This window comes from Lathyrus oleraceus, chromosome 1, assembly GCF_024323335.1.
Source record: "Lathyrus oleraceus cultivar Zhongwan6 chromosome 1, CAAS_Psat_ZW6_1.0, whole genome shotgun sequence".
Classification (NCBI taxonomy): Eukaryota; Viridiplantae; Streptophyta; class Magnoliopsida; order Fabales; family Fabaceae; genus Lathyrus; species Lathyrus oleraceus.
The window spans coordinates 160622214-160641168 of NC_066579.1; the positions used below are offsets into that span (position 1 = coordinate 160622214).

Here is an 18955-nt window from a genome sequence, read left to right on the forward strand (position 1 = left end):
TACATTGTTGAAGAAGCGATTGAGTTTTGTACTGAATATTTGTCTAATGTTCAGTCAATCGGACTCCCCAAGTCTCAGCTTGTCGAAAAGAAAGAAGGAAAAAATCTAATTGGAAATAAAATCGTGGCAGTATCAAGGGTCGAACGGGATCAAGTGCATTTGTATGTTCTGCACAATGAGAATGAGGTTGAGCCGTATGTTGAAATTCACAAGGATGTTCTCCGAGGTTTAAATCCCAATAGAAATGAAAATTGGATAGTACGAGAGCACAATCGATGTTTTATACCTTGGTTTAAGGATCATATTTATTCAAAGTATTATTCAGATCCCGCTTCAATAACAGAAAGGTTGAGATGCTTAGCATATGGTCCAAGTTTCCATGTTTTTTCTTATAGCGCATACGCGATTAATGGATACACATTTTATACCAAAGAACAAGATGATAAAAGTACTATGCAGAATAGTGGTGTCACCGTGGTAGCTGAAGCAATGCACATATCAAGTGTGAAGGACTTAAACCCCAAATTTGCAAATCTGTCGTATTTTGGTGTTATCGAGCGCATTTGGGTGTTTGATTATGAGAAGTTTCAGATTCCTATATTTGGTTGCAAGTGGGTTGAAAATAATAACGACATTCGAATGGATAAGTCAGGATTTTTGCAAGTGGATCTTAATAGGGTGGGATACAAAGATGAGTCTTTTATTCTAGCCTCTCAAGCTAGACAAGTGTTCTATGTCAATGATCCGAAAAGTACGAAATGGTCTATAGTTCTTTTTTCCAACAAAGTAATTGATGAAAACACTGGAGATCAAGGTGATATTGATGTTGAGATTGAATCGTTTACCAGAAATGATCAAGATGAGAATATTATATCAAATGATTCATATATTAGAAATGATCATAATGAGGGTATTTGGATCAATCCAACCGTCCGTGTTGTTAAGAGACATGTAGAACATATTCCAACCAAGAAAAGAAAGAGAACTTAGTGAAAAAGGTACAGGTCAAATGATTTTAATTGTTTTCTTTATTACAGGTAAAATGGCTTTTATTATTTTAATTGTTTTTATATTTGTCATCTGATTTTAATTGTTTTCTTTATTACAGGTAAAATGGCTATTATGAAGTCAATCATTCGTGCAAGGGGCAAGGGATACTTGAAAGTATCAATTGATATTTGTTTAGATGGAGATGTTCCATTGTCGTCAAGCCTCATTTGCGTAGATGATGATGCTGGATATTTGAAAGTATCCCTCTACGACAATGGAACATGTCCATCTAAACAAATATCAATTCTATCTTCAAAAGATAAGGGACCAAAAATATAAGGGGATTACGCAGCAAATCGAGTCAGTTGCATAAAAAAAAAGGTATAAACACAATTATATGATATTTATACATAGAAAATGTTAATTCTTGATCTTATACTTCACCTAACTAATTTTATGATATTTTAGGTTCATGCTATTGATATTGAACAAAAAGAGGTTGTTGCTAAGAAGACTGCGGCTAGCAAAAAAAACATACATCTCAGAGACGCTTTTGCTACTTAGTTTTATTTCTTTTTAAGTTATGAATTGGTTATATATTTAGAATCTTTAGAAGTTAAACGATTATATATCAGTGGATTGTTGTATATGTATGGATTGTTGTATATAAGGCTTGTTGAATGCAATGTGTGAAAAAGGGCTTCAAATTATACAGTTTTAGGTGTACTGCTTCAATATACAGGTTGTCTAAAATAAATAAATAAGTATAGCGTTTTTAAAAAAAAATTTTAAATAACCACCCACTTTAGAGGGCGCTTTCCAAAATAAGCGCCCTCTAAACCCTTTAAATTTCCACTTTAGAGGGCGCTCTCCAGTAAAAGCGCCCTCTAAACCCTTAAAAGTTTCCACTTTAGAGGGCGCTTTCCAGTAAAAGCGCCCTCTAAACCCTTAAAAGTTTCCACTTTAGAGGGCGCTTTATTTAAAAAGCGCCCTCTAAAGTGGCCCTTAAAGGGCTTAAAGAGCCACTTTAGAGAGCGCTTTCACCAGGAAAAAAAGCGTTGTCTTTACCTATGTCAGCGCCAGATTAGAGGGCGCTTTAAAGCGCTGTTATAGGTAAAAAAAAGTGCCCTCTTTTCCCTTATTTGGCGTAGTGAAAGAAAAACCTTTCCTTATAGGAAAAATTTTGATCCTCGAGATAGGCGCATCGTCCTCTTGCCTAATGTGTCTACCATGCTCTAACACCTTGACCAGCCTGTTATCTTCTTCAACAAGCAATTATTTCATGTCTTCCATGTGTCCTTGGTCGCCTTTGCTCACCCAGCACATCACCATCTCAACTAGCATGCTAACCCATAATTCACCGTAAATTACTCGCACCAGATGCTACCACCTAACCCTACATTTCACCTAGCACGCCATTAGATGTAGCCCTTTGAGTCTTGATTCTTTAAGTTTTTCTTTTTCTTATTTTATTCATGTTGGTTTGTGGTTTTCTAGTTCTTTTCACCTCTTTTCGATAAATACATACATGAAAAGTATAAACAGCTATTTCTTTCTTTTCATAGATGATTACAAATTATGAAAAGAATATTTACTTATTAATAAGAATGGAATAGAAAATCATATGAAACTAAGACCCGATAGAAAATTTGTCTTAATTAAGAAACCGACCAAGATTATTATCTTATTCCACATCATTTCTATTTTTCAAATAAAAAAATATTCAAGATAAAGTTTAGATGAAGATGGATTGTTGTAGTTAACACTTATAACTATTATTGTAGACATATTAATTACGGCATGACAATTAAACACTTAAAATTAAAACACAAGAAAGTGACACAATTAACCAAATATAGATAACACATCCCATAAAAAATACAAATTACAAAATTTATGATATGAAAATATTACATTAATACAAGGCATAAGCAATGCCTAAAGATAAAAAGATTACACCACAGAACAGAAAATAAATAAGATGCCTGCTAAAGCAAATGAAAACTGCAGAAGTGTGATGCTTTATTCCATTTATTTCTTTCATGTGCATCACTCTTTGCACTACTAGAAGTGTGATGCTTTATCCCTTAAATTACAGCGTCACTAGTAATATAGTTACCATCCACACGAAGATCAAGACCAGTGACAAAATCAGAATCATTAGATGCCAAAAACAACACAGCATCTGCCACATGATTAGTCCTTAGAACCACTCCTTTCAACATGGAGAATTTTGAAAAAATCTCTTCCACTGTCTTTGCATCTGCATCTAGCAATTTCTCGGTTAATGGTGTTGCTAATCCATTTGGCGATACTGAGTTCACTCTTATACCATATTTTGCAAGTTGGACACTCGCTGAGCGCATTAACCCTAATACCGCATGCTTTGACATCGAGTAATCTGTCCCTGTCGTGACACCGTAGCTAGCAGAAATGCTCGCCGTGCAGACAATGCTACCCCTCACCTTACCATCCACCATGGCACGTGCGGCATGTTTTACGCACAATGCAGTTCCTATAGCATTAGTTGCAAAGACGCCGTTAGCTTGAGAAACGTCGAGTTCCAACAAGGTTTGATCACTTGGACTTATAATCCCAGCATTGCAGTGTATAATATCTATCTGTAGTAAAATTCAACATACGTCAATAATATCTATTTGTATAATATCCATAGTGTTTATAAAAGATTATACTTACTTGTCCATAAGTATCGACGGTTGATTGAACGAGATTTTTGACATCATCTTCAATTCTAATATCACAATGAATAAAGGTGCATCTATCTGTGCCAATAGATTCAGCCACTTGAATTCCCAGCTCGTCTTGAATATCAGCAATCACCACTAGGGGTGTGCAAAAATATGGTTAACCAAATTATATGTCTAAACTGAATTGCATTGCACCATAAAATAACTAAACCACTTGAATGGTTACTGAACTGAACCATTTAAATTAACCAATTATAATTCAGTTTAAAACCGGTTCATAACTAGTTTTCTTTTATAAACTGCTTTAGTTATAATTTTTTTAATAAAAAAAAGAAAAATTATTGAGAGTGAAAAAAAATAGAAATTAAAAATATTTATAATTATGAAAAATTAAAAATATTTTATTAAAAATTAAAAATAAAATTATAAAAAAAAATATAGTTTTTTTAGAAAAAAATCTGAAAATAAAATATTTTGTATTCCATAAAATAAAAAATAATTTTTTTCTGAAAATAATTTTTTTATTCATTAAAAAAATATAATTTAATTTGAAATAATTTTTTTTTCAAAAAAATAAAAAATTATTGTTTTCCAAAATAAAAAAATTCTGAAAAAATTTTTTTTTGAAAACTAAAAATTTCAGAATAAAATTATTTTTATAGTGAAATTTTTTCCCAAATTTTATGAAATATAAAAATAAAATAATTTTTTTTTTATTTTTCCGAAAATAAAATTCGAAAAAAATTTATTCTGAATTTTTTTCCCCGAAAAATTAAAATTAAAATATTTTTTTAAAAATTTTTTTTTTGCATGAAATTTTTAAAATATCTATTCAGATTTTTTTTCAAAAAAAAATTTTTTTTAAATAATTTTTATAAATAAAAGTTTTTTTAAAAAAATAAATATTTTCATTTTTTTTAAATTAATTATTTTTTATGAAATTAAAAAAATTGATTTTGAAACAGTTCAAATTATAAAATTGGTTTATAATTGCAAATTGATTATAAACTAGTTTATAAATACAAACCGGTTATAAACTAGTTTTAAACTGAATTGAAACCATTTTAGCAATTAACTGCATTATTTGTAAAATGGTTATTATAAACTGAACTGAACTATAAATGTGGTTTGGTTCAGTTCAGTTCATGAACCACGAACACCCCTAATCACCACCATACGTGCAGCTTGATTGGCAAAGAGATGCGCCGTCTCTTTGCCGATACCGCTGGCACCTCCGGTGACGATGGCTACTTTGCCGGCTAACCTAAGACCGATTTTGGTTGATGAAGATTCTGCCATTTTTGTATGTATGGAAAATGATTTGTTTATTGATGTATAGAAAATGGATCCTTACTATCCTTTTATACTGATTGGGTCTACGAGACGTGATGGAATATGATACTAAGTCAGGTTGATCTTTTCAGATTGGGTGGACCGTCGACCGCGGCTCTCATGAATCAAACATTCCTTTCAACACGAAAGTGTATTTTAACATAGTGTAACCAATGTTTCATATTTGGCTTGTTATTTAATTTTTAAAATATATCACCAAAAATAGTAGCACGCCAAATTGATTTTAATTGTCAACAAAAGTGGGCGCCACAAAATAAATACATCCATATCCATGATCATGAGTTATTGAAAAGTTGTTTTTAGTTGAATGTTTTCGTTGAATATTTTTAACGACAGTTTGATCTGATGTTGTCATTGCGGGTTCAGAACCTTCCAAAATGTATTACTAGTAACATTGCTTTCTTGATAGACGCGGTGTCATGGAGAAGACTAAGAGATGTCAAACAATTTTTTTGGAAAATTTATATTCTTAAATTTGATATTCAAAATCAATTGAATTTAAATTAAAATAGACACACAAAAATGCCGCTCATATTTTTATCCGTATACGCATTAAAAAAAACGGAGAGACGAGCACGTGGACGATAGTATTAATTAAACACAAATAAAGTTATGAAAAAAACAAATTAGTCTTTATATTGGGTTCAATGATATACTTTCATCATCCTGTTTACCAGTGATTTCTGATAAACAACCGCTAGGCTTCCAAATTTGTATATTTTTGGTAACTCGCAGGATCAACTAGATTGATCCTAGGACATGTGTCTTAAGGATTGTTATTACTGTGATTTGACTCATAGTTACGTTTGTTTCTAATTTGTGAATGACAAAAGTGTCTAGACAACAATTCTAAGTGAAACTTATGACTTTATGAACAAAGTAAATGACAATAACTTGGTATTAAAAAGTCTAAAGATAGTGAAAAGGCTTAGGAAAGGTAAAGATAAATGACCACTACGCCAAAAACTGGAATAGACAGTGCCCCTTAGAGGGCGCTTTATTACAAAAGCGCACTCTAAAGTGAAGAGAAAAAATAAGGAGCATACTACTAGAATAGACAGCGCACTTTAGAGGGCGCTTTTGTAACAAAGCGCACTCTAAAGTGAAGCGAAAAAATAATGAGGAAATGAAGGGACACCAATAGAGGACGCTTTATTGAAAGCGCCCTCTAAGGGTAACCTTAGAGGGCGCTTCTAAAAAAGCGCTCTCTATGTCCATGTACATTTCCAGTTTATAAGGCGCTTTTGGAAAGCCTTAGAGAGCGCTTTTATAAGCGCCCTCTTAGACCCCCTTTAGAGGGCGCTTTTGTAACAAAGCGCCCTCTAAAGTGAAGCCAAAAAAAAATGGAGGGACAACAATAGAGGGCGCTTTTGTGAAAGCGCCCTCTAAGGTTACCCTTAGAGGGCGCTTTTGAAAAAGCGCTCTCTAAGTCCATGTACATTTCCAGTTTAGAAAGCGCTTTTGGAAAGCCTTAGAGAGCGCTTTCAGAAGCGCCCTCTTAGGTCCCCTTTAGAGGGCGCTTTTTTTAAAAAAGCGCCCTCTAAGGTCCCCTTTAGTAAACATTAAAATTATAACATATACTGCATGTCTCTTTATTTTCCCTCTCCATAAGCTATTTCGTTTACGTAACTGGGTTTTCTCTCTACTGCGTCCACCGTCTACTGCGATTACTCTCGTCATCCGTTCGTTCTCCCTCCCTCACCGTCATCGTCGCCGTTTGTTCTCCCTCCCTCACCGTTCACGTTCACTGCGTTATCCTCTTCCACCGTCACTGTTCACTTTCTTCTCCATCGTTACCGTCACCTTTAAGGTATTTCTCTTCTCTATCGTTACCGTTCACTTTCTTCATGTGTTTGATTAGGGCATTTTCTAAACTTAGTTTTTCATTTTGTGCATTATGTTGATTAATGTTGTTTAGGGCAAACTGAGTTTTTTATTTCTGATTGAAAACTGATATATTTGAAGTGTGTTTGAGCTTGTGCTTGGAAGAGTTTAGATTGTTGAAGTGTGTTTGAGCTTGTGCTTGGAAGAGTTTAGATTTTGAAGTGTGTTTGAGCTTGTGCTTGGAAGAGTTTAGTTTGCATTGGTCTTTTGCATGCAGTAGGTGTGTGTGAGTTTGTATTCAATAATGATAAAAAAAAAGAGTTTAGATTGTTGCATGCATTGGTATATGAATGTGTTCACGTATTGAATCATTGTCTTACTTGGGTCTTATTGAATCATTTCTATATTACAGATAAAATGGCTAACCAAGACGATACCAATGCCGCGAATGAATCACGTAATAATGTTGAAAAAGAAATCAAACGAGGATTGACTGTTATGAAGTCAATCATTCGTGCAAGAGACAAGGGTGTAAAATTTGAAGTACATTGGAGTGCTGAAGACCAACTAATTGAGCCTAACGGTTCAATGTTGGCAAGTTACATTGGTTTCCTTGTTCGCCAACATATTCCGATTACATGTGATAATTGGAGAAGTCCGGACTTGAAGGTTGGCAAGGAAAAAATATGGTCGGAGATAAAGGTACTTACCATATATTGTTATATGTTTTTTTTGTTGACTATTTGTTAACCATATATTGTTATAATATTACTTTATAATAACACACTCCATTTGTATGTTTTTTAGAGATCCTTTCACATCGATGAAAGCCGGCAAAAATATTGTATTCAATTGGCCAGAAAAAGACTCCGAGGATTTCGATCCTTTTTGTGCAACAAATTTCTCAAGGATGAGGAAGGAAAATTTGTTGAAGGAGAACGGCCAATGAAGTATGCCGCGATTATTTCAGCCGATGAATGGGATAACTTTGTCGCCAAACGAAGAAACGAAAAATTCCATGTAATGTCTATTAATTATGCTATTATACAATTGTTAAGTTACTTGGTTCTAATATGCCTTAAACTTTTTTATCCAGGAAGTAAGCGACATAAATAGGAAAAGGGCATCAAAACCCGCGTATCCGTACAAAAAAGGGCGTACGGGTTATGCACGGTTACAACAAAGAATTGTGAGTATATTCAAATGCTATGAGCTTATACATTGTCACAATATGTTATAATTGATGATCTTATAATCTAATTCAATGTGTAGCTAGCCGAGGAGAAAAGTGACGCAACATCTCTTCCGGAGCACGTATTATGGAAGGCTGCTCGGGTTGGGAAGGATGGGGCTGTCGTTGAAGCGGTCCAAAATGTTTATGACGAATGTGTAAGTATATGAAACATTATTTCTTTAATTATATCGAAAATTTTGTTAGACATATAATTCATTTTTAATCTCCTCTAATAATATTTCAGGAGACTTTATCCCAAACCGTACCTTCAACCGAGGTCCAGGATTGCAGGAGCGTACTTAGTCGAGTACTAAATGTTCCTGAGTATTCCGGTCGTGTGAGGGGTAAGGGTTTTGGTGTGACTCCGTCGTCATTTTATAAAAAAACAAAAACAAAAAATCCTACCAACAAAGAGGTGATGGAGACCTTGGCGGAGTTAAGGGCACAAGTACTCCAACTGCAAAACGAGAATGCAAGGTATAGAGAGGAAAGGTGCGCTTCCGAGGCAAAAGATACTAGTGACCGAGCTAGTATCAATCATCAACCGAAATTTCCCGAGGTAATTATATATGTTATTATGAAATTAAAATAGCACTTTTTTACTTGACACATATACAAGTTAACAATAACATTTATTATTGGTTTAGGGCATTTCACATTGTCAGCTGTATCTATCGTCACCAACTTATCGCATGGTTGGCAAGGGAAAAGTGCACAATACTTCGGGTGAATTACTTCACCATAATCCCCTCCCGGTGGGATTTATGAAAGTTTCGGTTGACCTCGTATTCGATACGGACGCCCGTCTACCATTACCTGACGTTGTTTCAGAGACAACGTTGATGCAAGATGCAGTCGGATCCTTTGTTGGTTGGCCGTCAGATCTAATTTTCCCTGATGCCGAGGTATATATGTTCTAAATGATTATGAATATTTAGTATTCACATTTCAATTCAGCTACAATTATGATATTTAATCAATCCTTATTACATGGTAATGTTAGACTCCTACAAGACCCACCCCTAAAGCTGGTAAAGGGATTTCAAGACGCATCGAGTCGGTTGCATCTCAAAAAGAGGTACAAATATATATACCCATTGAATTATATACACAACGATTCTGTTGCATCATAAAAAGTCATGATTTAATTTATATGAATTTTTAGGTTTCCGGTCGAAAGTTGAAAAAAGCTGGTAAGGATATTCCAACGAAGGATATTCCTACGAAGGATATTCCAACGAAGGATATTCCAACGACGTCCGGGACAAAATCTCAAATTTTGATGCGTCTTGAGAAAATGGTGGAGGAGTCCGATATTATGCATGAGGGGGCCATTCGTACTATAAATTTTGATGAAGGTGTTTTCGGAGCTGCTCATTTCGAAATAATTGGAAAGGAGGACTTCCAACAACTTTTTGAACACACCGAATTGGGCATCGCTGTCATTCATACATACATATGGTACTCCGATCAATCTATAATTTACTTAGTTGAACAATTTATTTACACATTTCAATGAGTAGTCTAATGTTTATTATGTTTCTATTTAAGGTATATGTATGTAACATTGATGCGGGGAACTGAATTGTGTAACCGTTTCAAGTTTATTGCTGCTTCCCGTTTCAATGCAACGTTAATAACGAATAATCCAACATCCGTAAAGAATGATCTAGTCGAGAGATTCATGGCGGCCGATGATAATACACCCAATTTGTATTTTATACCGTTTAATTCTGGCAACGGGTTAGATTTTCTTCCTAATAATTTCATTCTAATCTATGTATATCTTTTACGTAGAAAATTTTCAATTATCTAAATTTTTGTTTTATTTTACAGTGGTCACTGGGTGTTGGTTGCTATGGATCTTTCGAGACTAATAGTGTATTATCTCGATTCTTTATCGGGTGATTGGACGAAATATCCGAATATGAAGAAGACGGTTGACGCGTAAGTCAAATTCCCTTAAATATTCGTGTGTATTTGTATATTTAATTATGTCTGTCAGATTGATCTCAATATACGTTTTTATTTTGTTAGGGCAATACTAAAATTTAGATTGAAAAAGAAATACCGCAATAGGAAGGACATTACCTGGATCAGAGTTCAGGTATATATTAAGTATCTTATTTTTGCTTATAATAGTGTTTGTTTTTTTGCTTATAATAGTGTTTGTAAGAAATTAACTATATATATATATATATTGTTTGTTTTTCTGTGTAGTGTCCTCAGCAAAATAATTCGGTCGATTGCGGATTTTTTGTAATGAGATTTATGAGAGACATCATTGCGTTGAATCGTATAGACATCCCAAAAATGGTATGGAATAATAACTTAGGGTTTATTTTAATACTATCGGATATTTCATCTAATTTGTTACTAAATCATGAATATTTTTTATTCTCTTAATTGTAGTACTTTGAGGAATACAAGACATACTCAAGAGCTCATTTGGATGAAATCAAGGATGAATTGTGTCAATTCATTGTTGATCAAAGAATCATATAGCTAGGTTGTATATTGTTGTACATATATGTATGGAATGTTGTTGTTGTATGTTGTTGTTGTATATATGTTGTATATTGTTGTTGTAATTTTACTAAATCATGATGTTGTTGTATATTGTTGATCAAAGAATCATATATTAATGTTGTATATATGGAGGATTAATGTTGTATATAAATGGATTCATGTTGTATATATCAATGGATTAATGGTGTATAACATTGGATTAAAGGATGAAATCAATATGAATTTTACACTTTTGCAGCATGCGCTTTACAGGTTACAGGTTACCAATATGAATTACAACACTTTTGCGCTTTACAGGTTACCAATTAAATATCCACTGTTTTTCAAACAATTTTTTTTAAAATAACTAACACTTTAGAGGGCGCTTTGTCCAGAAAGCGCCCTCTAAACACTTTACATTGACAACTTTAGAGGGCGCTTTTCCTGAAAGCGCCCTCTAAACACTTTACATTGTCAACTTTAGATGGCGCTTTGTCCAGAAAGCGCCCTCTAAACACTTTACATTGACAACTTTAGAGGGAGCTTTTTCCTGAAAGCGCCCTCTAAACACTTTACATTGAAAACTTTAGAGGGCGCTTTTTCCTGAAAGCGCCCTCTAAACACTTTACATTGACAACTTTAGAGGGCGCTTTTTCCAGAAAGCGCCCTCTAAGGTGTCCCTTTATGGACCACTCCAGAGGGCGCTTTTTTCTGGAAGCGCACTATAATGTGGCCACTTTAGACAGCGCTTTCTCCAAGAAAACAAAGCGCTGTCTTTACCTATGCCAGCGCCAGATTAGAGGGCGCTTAAAAGCGCTGTTATAGGCCAAAAAAAGCGCCCTCTTTTCCCTTATTTGGCGTAGTGGACTCAGAGTAAATGCTCTATGTTTTAAGAAAGTACTGGAAATGAAGATTCTGGCAGAATGTAAATGCAGAAATGAAAAGTAATGATAAACTACTGAAAAGTAAGGGCAATTCGACAGATAAAGGCAGTAACAATACTTTGATTTAAACAATTGGTATGAAAAATATAACATGAACGAAACTTAGGGTGTTCTTCATACATACATTTTCAGCGTAAAACTCTTTTCTCTCGCTCCGGTACTTCGAGTGTATTTTGTGAATTTCTGTATATTTGTTTGAACACCCCTTGAATCTAAAACTAAGATCCCTATTTATAGTAATTCGACCCTAACGGCCTTTACATGTATGACTGTCACGTTCGCCGTTCCCAAGCGTTGCATATCTCAGATGTTTCCACGTGTTGATCCGACGAAATGGCTCTGTTTAAATTTCAAATACTTCCGTTTGAAGTCTCGACTCTGTAAACACCTATGTCGAAGGGAGCTTTATGAAAATCCAAAAATCTTCTAAGTTCCAGGCTTCGACAGCACATAATCGCTTACCCACGAAGAGAATTAAAACAGCTTCGCCACAATCATTTCTTGCTTATTCTCAAACTTAATATTTCCAAGGACCTTTTAACTGTCTGTCGGAATGGACATTTTTTGCTTTTACCAGATTTCGACCAGAGACCTTTCATAGTCTTAAAAGTCCACGTTTGTCAGTTAACCATGATTAACTTTTCCAAAACGTCTCATCAGAACGTGTGCGCAGTTATATGACATCATGAGCTTCAACTTCCAAGAAAATGAATAGTATTCCATGTCCACTTTTCTCAGAAAAACTTCCACGTGGCCCACTATCCTGGTAAAGCGTAACCAATCAGCCTCACAAGTTCAGCATTATAAAAGCACATTTGTCATTTTTCTCTCTCTTTTCACGAAAATCTCAAGTTTTTTTCTAAGTTCATCTTCTTCAACCTTTCTGGAAAACGCTTCTTCTTCCTTAAACCCTAATCCTTCAAAATCTCCAAAACCTACTACAATGTCTTCTGACAAGCAACAAAAACAGTCAAAGAACATCAAAGGTGTTGGATCTTCAAAGAGTTCCATTTCCCAGAACATTCCAACCAGCACAACCATCACTGTTGGGGACCGCGAATACATCACTGCTCCAAAACTCTTGAAAGAACAGAAAGCAATCTTCGCTTCTCAGGTAATGGTTCCTTCTCTCCTTTTTGGAAATGCTTTAGGGTTTCTAGGTCCATTAGTATCTGACGAACATTTAGAGAAGTGTGCTCAATTTTTCCCTTGTCACCATACTACTAAACCCATAGCCAACAAAACCCTTTCTTCTAAAGATAATGAGGATCTAAACCAGAGAGAAGCTTTTCAACTGGACTTTATTATTGATAACTTCAGACCCTTTAGGTCTTGTCCAACCCTAGATAAATCCTATCTTGCTTGGTTAACAAAAGTTGAGAAGAAGAAAGCCTCACTTTGGAAAGAATTGGGTATTTTTGACCTAATCCAGATGTCGAAGCTTGGATTTAGTTATTGTCAGCCTTTATTACTCTCCAGCCTATATTTCTGGGATAGTACCTATAACACCTTTCACCTTCCTTGTGGAATGATGACTCCCACACTTTTTGACGTAGTTGCCATTGCTGGACTTCCTCCGACAGGAGAAACCTTCGACCTCTACCAAGATTGTGAAAACTTGATTGATTTCAACGTTAAGAACGCTTCATTCAGTACTTACATTAATCTATATCATGTTGATGGTGAAGAAGTTTCTGATATAGAACACATAGCATTCTTAGGTCTATGGTTGTCCAAATTCTTCTTTTGCTGCAAATCTCTACAAGTTGCTAAGAGATTTCTAACGCTTGCTAACCAACTGCACGCTGGTCGAAGAGTGTGTTTGAGTGAACTCTTGTTGGCTAGTTTGTACGAAAGTCTAGGATCAGCTAGTGCTAAGCTAAAGAAATACGAAGCTGGCACCAATCTATAACTATCTGGGCCTTATTGGCTTCTTCAATTGTGGCTTAATGCCACTTTCGAATCCTTTTTGCCAACACGAGGGAACGTCGAAGAAGATGCCCCAGAGATAATGAATCGAAGTATTAAGGGAACCAGACTCCTTCGACTGACTCCAGCTGATGACGTTGATAATTTACAGACTTCTCTCACCAAGTACACTTTGATGTTCTCGAAACATCATCATTTCCTTCCTTTGATGGCTCCTTTTTCCAGTCGAATGCATGGTCCTTCCTGGTTTACTGCCTCGCTCGAAGACGCTGTGAAAAATGCCAACACAGAGATCGAAGAGATATGGCGTGCCTTTCTCCTTCCAAGGCTACTTATTTCTAGGATTCTGCCAGTGAAGAGTCACGTGTGTCTGTTGGCTTATCAGCCTAATTTTGTCTCTCGACAATTTGGGTTATGTCAACTTATCCCTTTCTCTTTATTCAAACGAAAGCGCGAGATCTGCTGCGCAGGAACTGAATGGAGTGCTAGAGACATTGCCGTCCACAAATAATTCCATGCAAATTTTGCCGAATTCTAATTAATAGCCTTCCAACCATCATTCTATTCCACCAATGGTTTCGCCACTTGGTGGACAGATTTCTATTCCAAGAACATGTTTTCGACTGCTGAAATCAAAGAACGTCTAACGAAGGCTTTTTAATCTTTGCAGGAAAATGTCCCCAAGGGTAAGCTTACTCATTCTGCAGAAATCCAAGCATTCCAAAAGTACTTTGAAACTGTCTATAACCCAATGAACATCGTTGACACTGTTTGTTATGCAACCCCAATTTTAAAAGAAAAATTTGAAAAGCAGATTGCCAAACGAAAATCTCTCAAAACTGTAAAACCTGAATTGAAATATGACTTGGCTTTTGAGTGCGAACCACCCAAATTCCCAAAGTTATCCAATGCAGATTTTGCTTTGTCATTTTCCCCCCTTACCCTTACTGGTTCACGTGTGGGAACATTTTTAACATACTAAAAAATGACCAACAAAAGCCTACAAAAAGAGTAGTTGCTACCAAACATACCTTAGACAGTTTCAAAGGCTTCCTTCACTTCGATTTATCTGCAGTGAGAATTACTTCTCCGACATGTGAAGGTGTGGAATGTTTGGGTCTCTTGGTTTTACAACTTCTTTTCGTTTCTTACCAGTCTTTTAACCATTTGCATGTTTCGACTAACTCACATCCTTCTTTAGCTGTCGAAAGGAAGGTAGTGAAGAAAGAAAAACCTGTGGCGAAGGCTAGTTCCACTACTGCTTCCAAGCCAACTACTTCTTCGAGCCAGGGAGTGCTATCTGGTGCCGCTCCAGAAAAAACGAAGAAGGGTTCGAAGGTATTACATCAAATAACTTCTCTATCTCTTTCGAATTTCTTGTTAACTATTTATGATTTTCTTTCTTCAGGGTAGTGGCAAGCCTCCCTTGACACCCAAGAAAAGAAAAACTCCTCCTGCTGATGTCATTCTTGTCGAAGATGATGAGGAGGATACTCCTCCTACTCCACTTAAGAAGAAACAGAAGAAGAATAAGGCCACAGTTGCCCCTTTCCAACCAAATCAACAACAGGGTGTCGAAACCAACAGTCTCCCTCTTCTTCCAAAGAAAACTTCATCCCGACCCTCTAGTGTTGCAGAGCTGGAGCGTATTGGGAGAAATGCCTCCGATCCAGAGGTTCAACAAGTATGCTTCGACCTTGAGTATTCTTTCGTTCGACAAATTTCACATTTCCATTCTAACATTTCAGTTTCAAGACAAAACCACCACTCCTCTCCTTTGATAGATCCTTTAACGCCCAAATTGGCCACTAGCTTCTTTGTGTTGATACCCACAACGAGTGAGAGCTCGATCAAATAGTAACCTTCTGCCAATTTCGGGAAAGGGTTGTATTCTTTGATTGATCGATTGAGGAGTCTCTCGAGGTCTTCCAAGGTTGGAGAGATTTGGAAGTCGGGGAAAATGAAGCATCTTAAAGGGGCATCATAGTATTGAGCCATTATAGTGATAACACCATAGTCAACCTTCTCGATTAGAAGATCTATGATGTTCCCAAAATTGGCTCTAAACTTGTTGTCTTTGAGAGCTATGACCTTTGAGCAGAGGACCTTTAATGAGCTGATCTCGGAACTCTTGAAGCGAAAGGTAAAGGTGTTTTTCCTTGTTGAAGTATCCATGATTGTGTCAAAAAAAAATCTTGTAATTCTGCGTTCGAATAAACGAAAAATTTAAGAGCTTTGCTTATTATTTTGATGATGAATGAATGATTGGTTTATTATTTCCACGGGATTTTAGGCACGGGTTCATGGTTTTAGACCATCGTGACGAAGCATGGAGTTGATAATGACTGCTTAGTAAACCAAGGTTCTCGCTTTGTGTGATCTAAGGATTTTGGTAAATTGAGCGTAAGACATTGCCCCTAGAGTCATGGACTTCCTTGACTGCTAGCTGCTTATGTCAATTTACTTTCCAGGCGACTGCTCCATCAAAGTCATCTACTTTATGTGAGATCTTCATATCGACCCTTATGAGGAAGGCACCTCGGTGGCCTATACTATGTGACCATCGGTCTAGGCTTACTGCTGCTGTTTCCGCAGGGGAAATCGATTTCCATGATTAGGGAAATCTATTTTTTTTTGCAGGTATTTTCTCTAGAGCTTTACCGGAAAAATCCAGTTTTCTCTCAGGTGTAAACACCATGCCTTGAGTCCATGCAATATGTCTTTGGTTATGAAAGTTAATGCAATTATGGTGATTGAACAATGAATGTATGTATGTGTAATAGGGTCATGGATCAGATGAAAGTTGAATGGGGGTAGGGTGAATTTTAGGGTATGACAGGGTGCACACTCCTTTGAAACCCTGAATGATCGGCCCCGAGGCACGCGCATTGGTGTTACCAAGTTTTCGTCTTCCTCTAAAAACAATCCGACCAATCAAACTATCTTTTCTCGCCTCTGTGCGACGTGAAACTTTTTACAAATGAACAATATTTTATCCATTATACTGAAATACAAAAATATGTTTAAATCTCCCACGCGCGAGTATACAAACAACGTTTAACCGCTAGAATGCGACCTAAACACCGTTCTCTAAAATCAACCAACATATATGTGATTTTCTACTAAGAATTGTGTAGCTTTGAGTTTCACATCGCAGCTGGGGATACATAAGAGTAAGATTCAACATCTCGACAAGCACCTTAATAAAAAGTCTATTTTTATCCCTTTTCTTTTTCTTTTCAACTTTTAATAATTAGAAGAAATAACATTATGCTAATATTCAATTCACAAAATTAACTAAATGGTTTTCGTTAAATACAACATATATGAGGGATGTTAATATCTTTTTCACGTATAATCGACTTCCGAATCCGAATTTGATTGCGACGACCATTTTTTTCTTCTTTTAAATGAGCCACATCTAAAGAATCGGTTGAATAGTAATAATAATATAGGTTATGATCTATTGATGTATTTCATGAAAACTAATGAATTAAAGAGGCATAGTTGATTACAAATTGTGCAAATAATATTTACTTATAATAGGAATGGAACATAAAATCATATGAAACTAAGACCCGATAAACATGTAGTTAGAAAAATTGTGTCTTAATTAAGAAACCGACCAAGATTCACTACGCCAAAAAAGACCTATGAGAGCGCATTTTTTGGCCTTTAAAAGCGCTTAAAAGCGCTGCCGTAGGTGGCGCTGCTATAGGTTTTAGCAGCGCTTTTTGTTTACTAAAAAGCGCTGCTAAAGGTTGTCAATAGAGAGCGCTTTTTAGTAAAAAGCGCTGCTAAAGGTGGTATATAGACAACCTTTAAGAGCGCTTTTTACTAAAAAGCGCTCTCTATTGACAACCTTTAGCAGCGCTTTTGAGTAAAAAGCGCTCTTAAAGGTTGTCTATATACCACCTATAGCAGCGCTTTTTACTAAAAAGCGCTCTCTATTGACAACCTATAGCAGCGCTTTTTAGTAAAAAGCGCTCTTTATTGACAACCTATAGCAGCGCTTTTTACTAAAAAGCGCTCTCTATTGACAACCTTTAGCAGCGCTTTTTAGTAAAAAGCGCTCTCTATTGACAACCTTTAGCAGCGCTTTTTACTAAAAAACGCTGGCTTTTCCTCTAGTAAAATAACAAAACGCTGCCTTCAGTTTAAGCCTACCATTTTCAACCTGTAATATTTTTTGGGAATAATCCCATAAACCTGTAAATCAAGCCTCTCTAATTCAAGCATTTGGAGTCATAATTCAAGCATTTGTAATTTTTTAAACCAACACAAGCAAACCAACACAAGAATGAACACATTTGGAGTCATAATTCAAGCAAACCAACACAAGGATAGATAGGCACTGAACACATTTGGAGTCATAATTCAAGCATTTGTAATTTTTTAAAGCAAACCAACACAAGAATGAACACATTAATATATCCATGAAATTAAAGATATCACTAAAATTATAAAGAACTATACACAAGTCAAAACTAATATGTTATACGGCCTATTTGGAGTCATAACTAATCTGTTAAAAATATAAAGAACTATACACTTGCCAACCAGAAACCATTCTTCATCAAAGTATTCATGTTATTTTGAAACCATTATATACTAATTAATCTTTTCTCAATAAAATATTGACACAATTCCTCCTTGATTTGTTCCAACTGCAGTCTCGTGTAATGAGCACACTTGTATTCATCAAAGTACTACATAACAAAACATAATATGCATGATTTAGTTAAAAGTAATAAATAATATGAAATATTCGATAAATATTAAAACAAATCCTAAGTTATAAATCCATACCGTGATTGGAATCTCTATTTGATTCATATTAATGATTTCCCTCATAAACCTCATTACAAAGTATCCGCAATCGATACCGTTGCGCTGTAGAGGACACTACATAGAAAAAAAATAAGAATGTATAGTTATCTTTTCTTATCAAGTAGCATCACTATTATAAGCAAAATTGTGAAAATTAAAGTACCTGCACTTTTATCCACGTAATGTTGCTGGATTTAGTACGTGGTACTCGAGCTTGTCTTTGAGATCGGAACACTTTTATTGATCTAACAAAATAAAAACATATATTTAGAACAATCTCACATAAATATACACGAATATTTAGAACAGTCTCACTTACGTATCAACTAATTGCTTCATATCCGGATAATTTGTCCATTCATCATCTATCGAATTCAGAAAATATACCACTTCTTTTAAAGGATCAATAGCAAGCAACAACCAGTGACACCTATAAATTAAAACAAAAGTTTATATGGAAATTTTTTACGTAAAAGAAACAATTAAAGATTAGAATAAACTTAGAATTAAAATCTAACCCTGAATTATACGGCCAAAGATACAAGTTGTTTGTACTGCTGGCCATGAATCTCTTGACTAAGTACTCTCTACATGAATCCGGTTCCCTACAAATTAATGCTTTGTTGACCAGGGAG

At 35.5% G+C, this 18955-nt stretch overlaps 1 protein-coding gene and 1 long non-coding RNA gene across 2 annotated transcripts; one reads left to right on the forward strand and one right to left on the reverse strand.

Moving 5' to 3' along the window:
- Nucleotides 1-2827: 2827 nt before the first annotated feature.
- LOC127124421 ((+)-cis,trans-nepetalactol synthase NEPS2) lies at nucleotides 2828-5012 on the reverse strand. Its single transcript, XM_051054158.1, has 3 exons — nucleotides 4859-5012; nucleotides 3688-3833; nucleotides 2828-3611 (listed from the first exon to the last, which is right to left on the reverse strand). The coding sequence occupies exons 1-3, from the start codon at nucleotides 4995-4997 to the stop codon at nucleotides 3078-3080; spliced, it is 819 nt and encodes a 272-aa protein (XP_050910115.1). The 5' UTR covers nucleotides 4998-5012; the 3' UTR covers nucleotides 2828-3077.
- Nucleotides 5013-9952: 4940 nt separating this feature from the next.
- On the forward strand, nucleotides 9953-10422 carry LOC127124448 (uncharacterized). The gene is made up of 3 exons (XR_007803941.1): nucleotides 9953-10056; nucleotides 10147-10216; nucleotides 10330-10422. It is a non-coding gene; the product is annotated as an uncharacterized LOC127124448 (long non-coding RNA).
- The last annotated feature ends 8533 nt before the right edge of the window (nucleotides 10423-18955 follow it).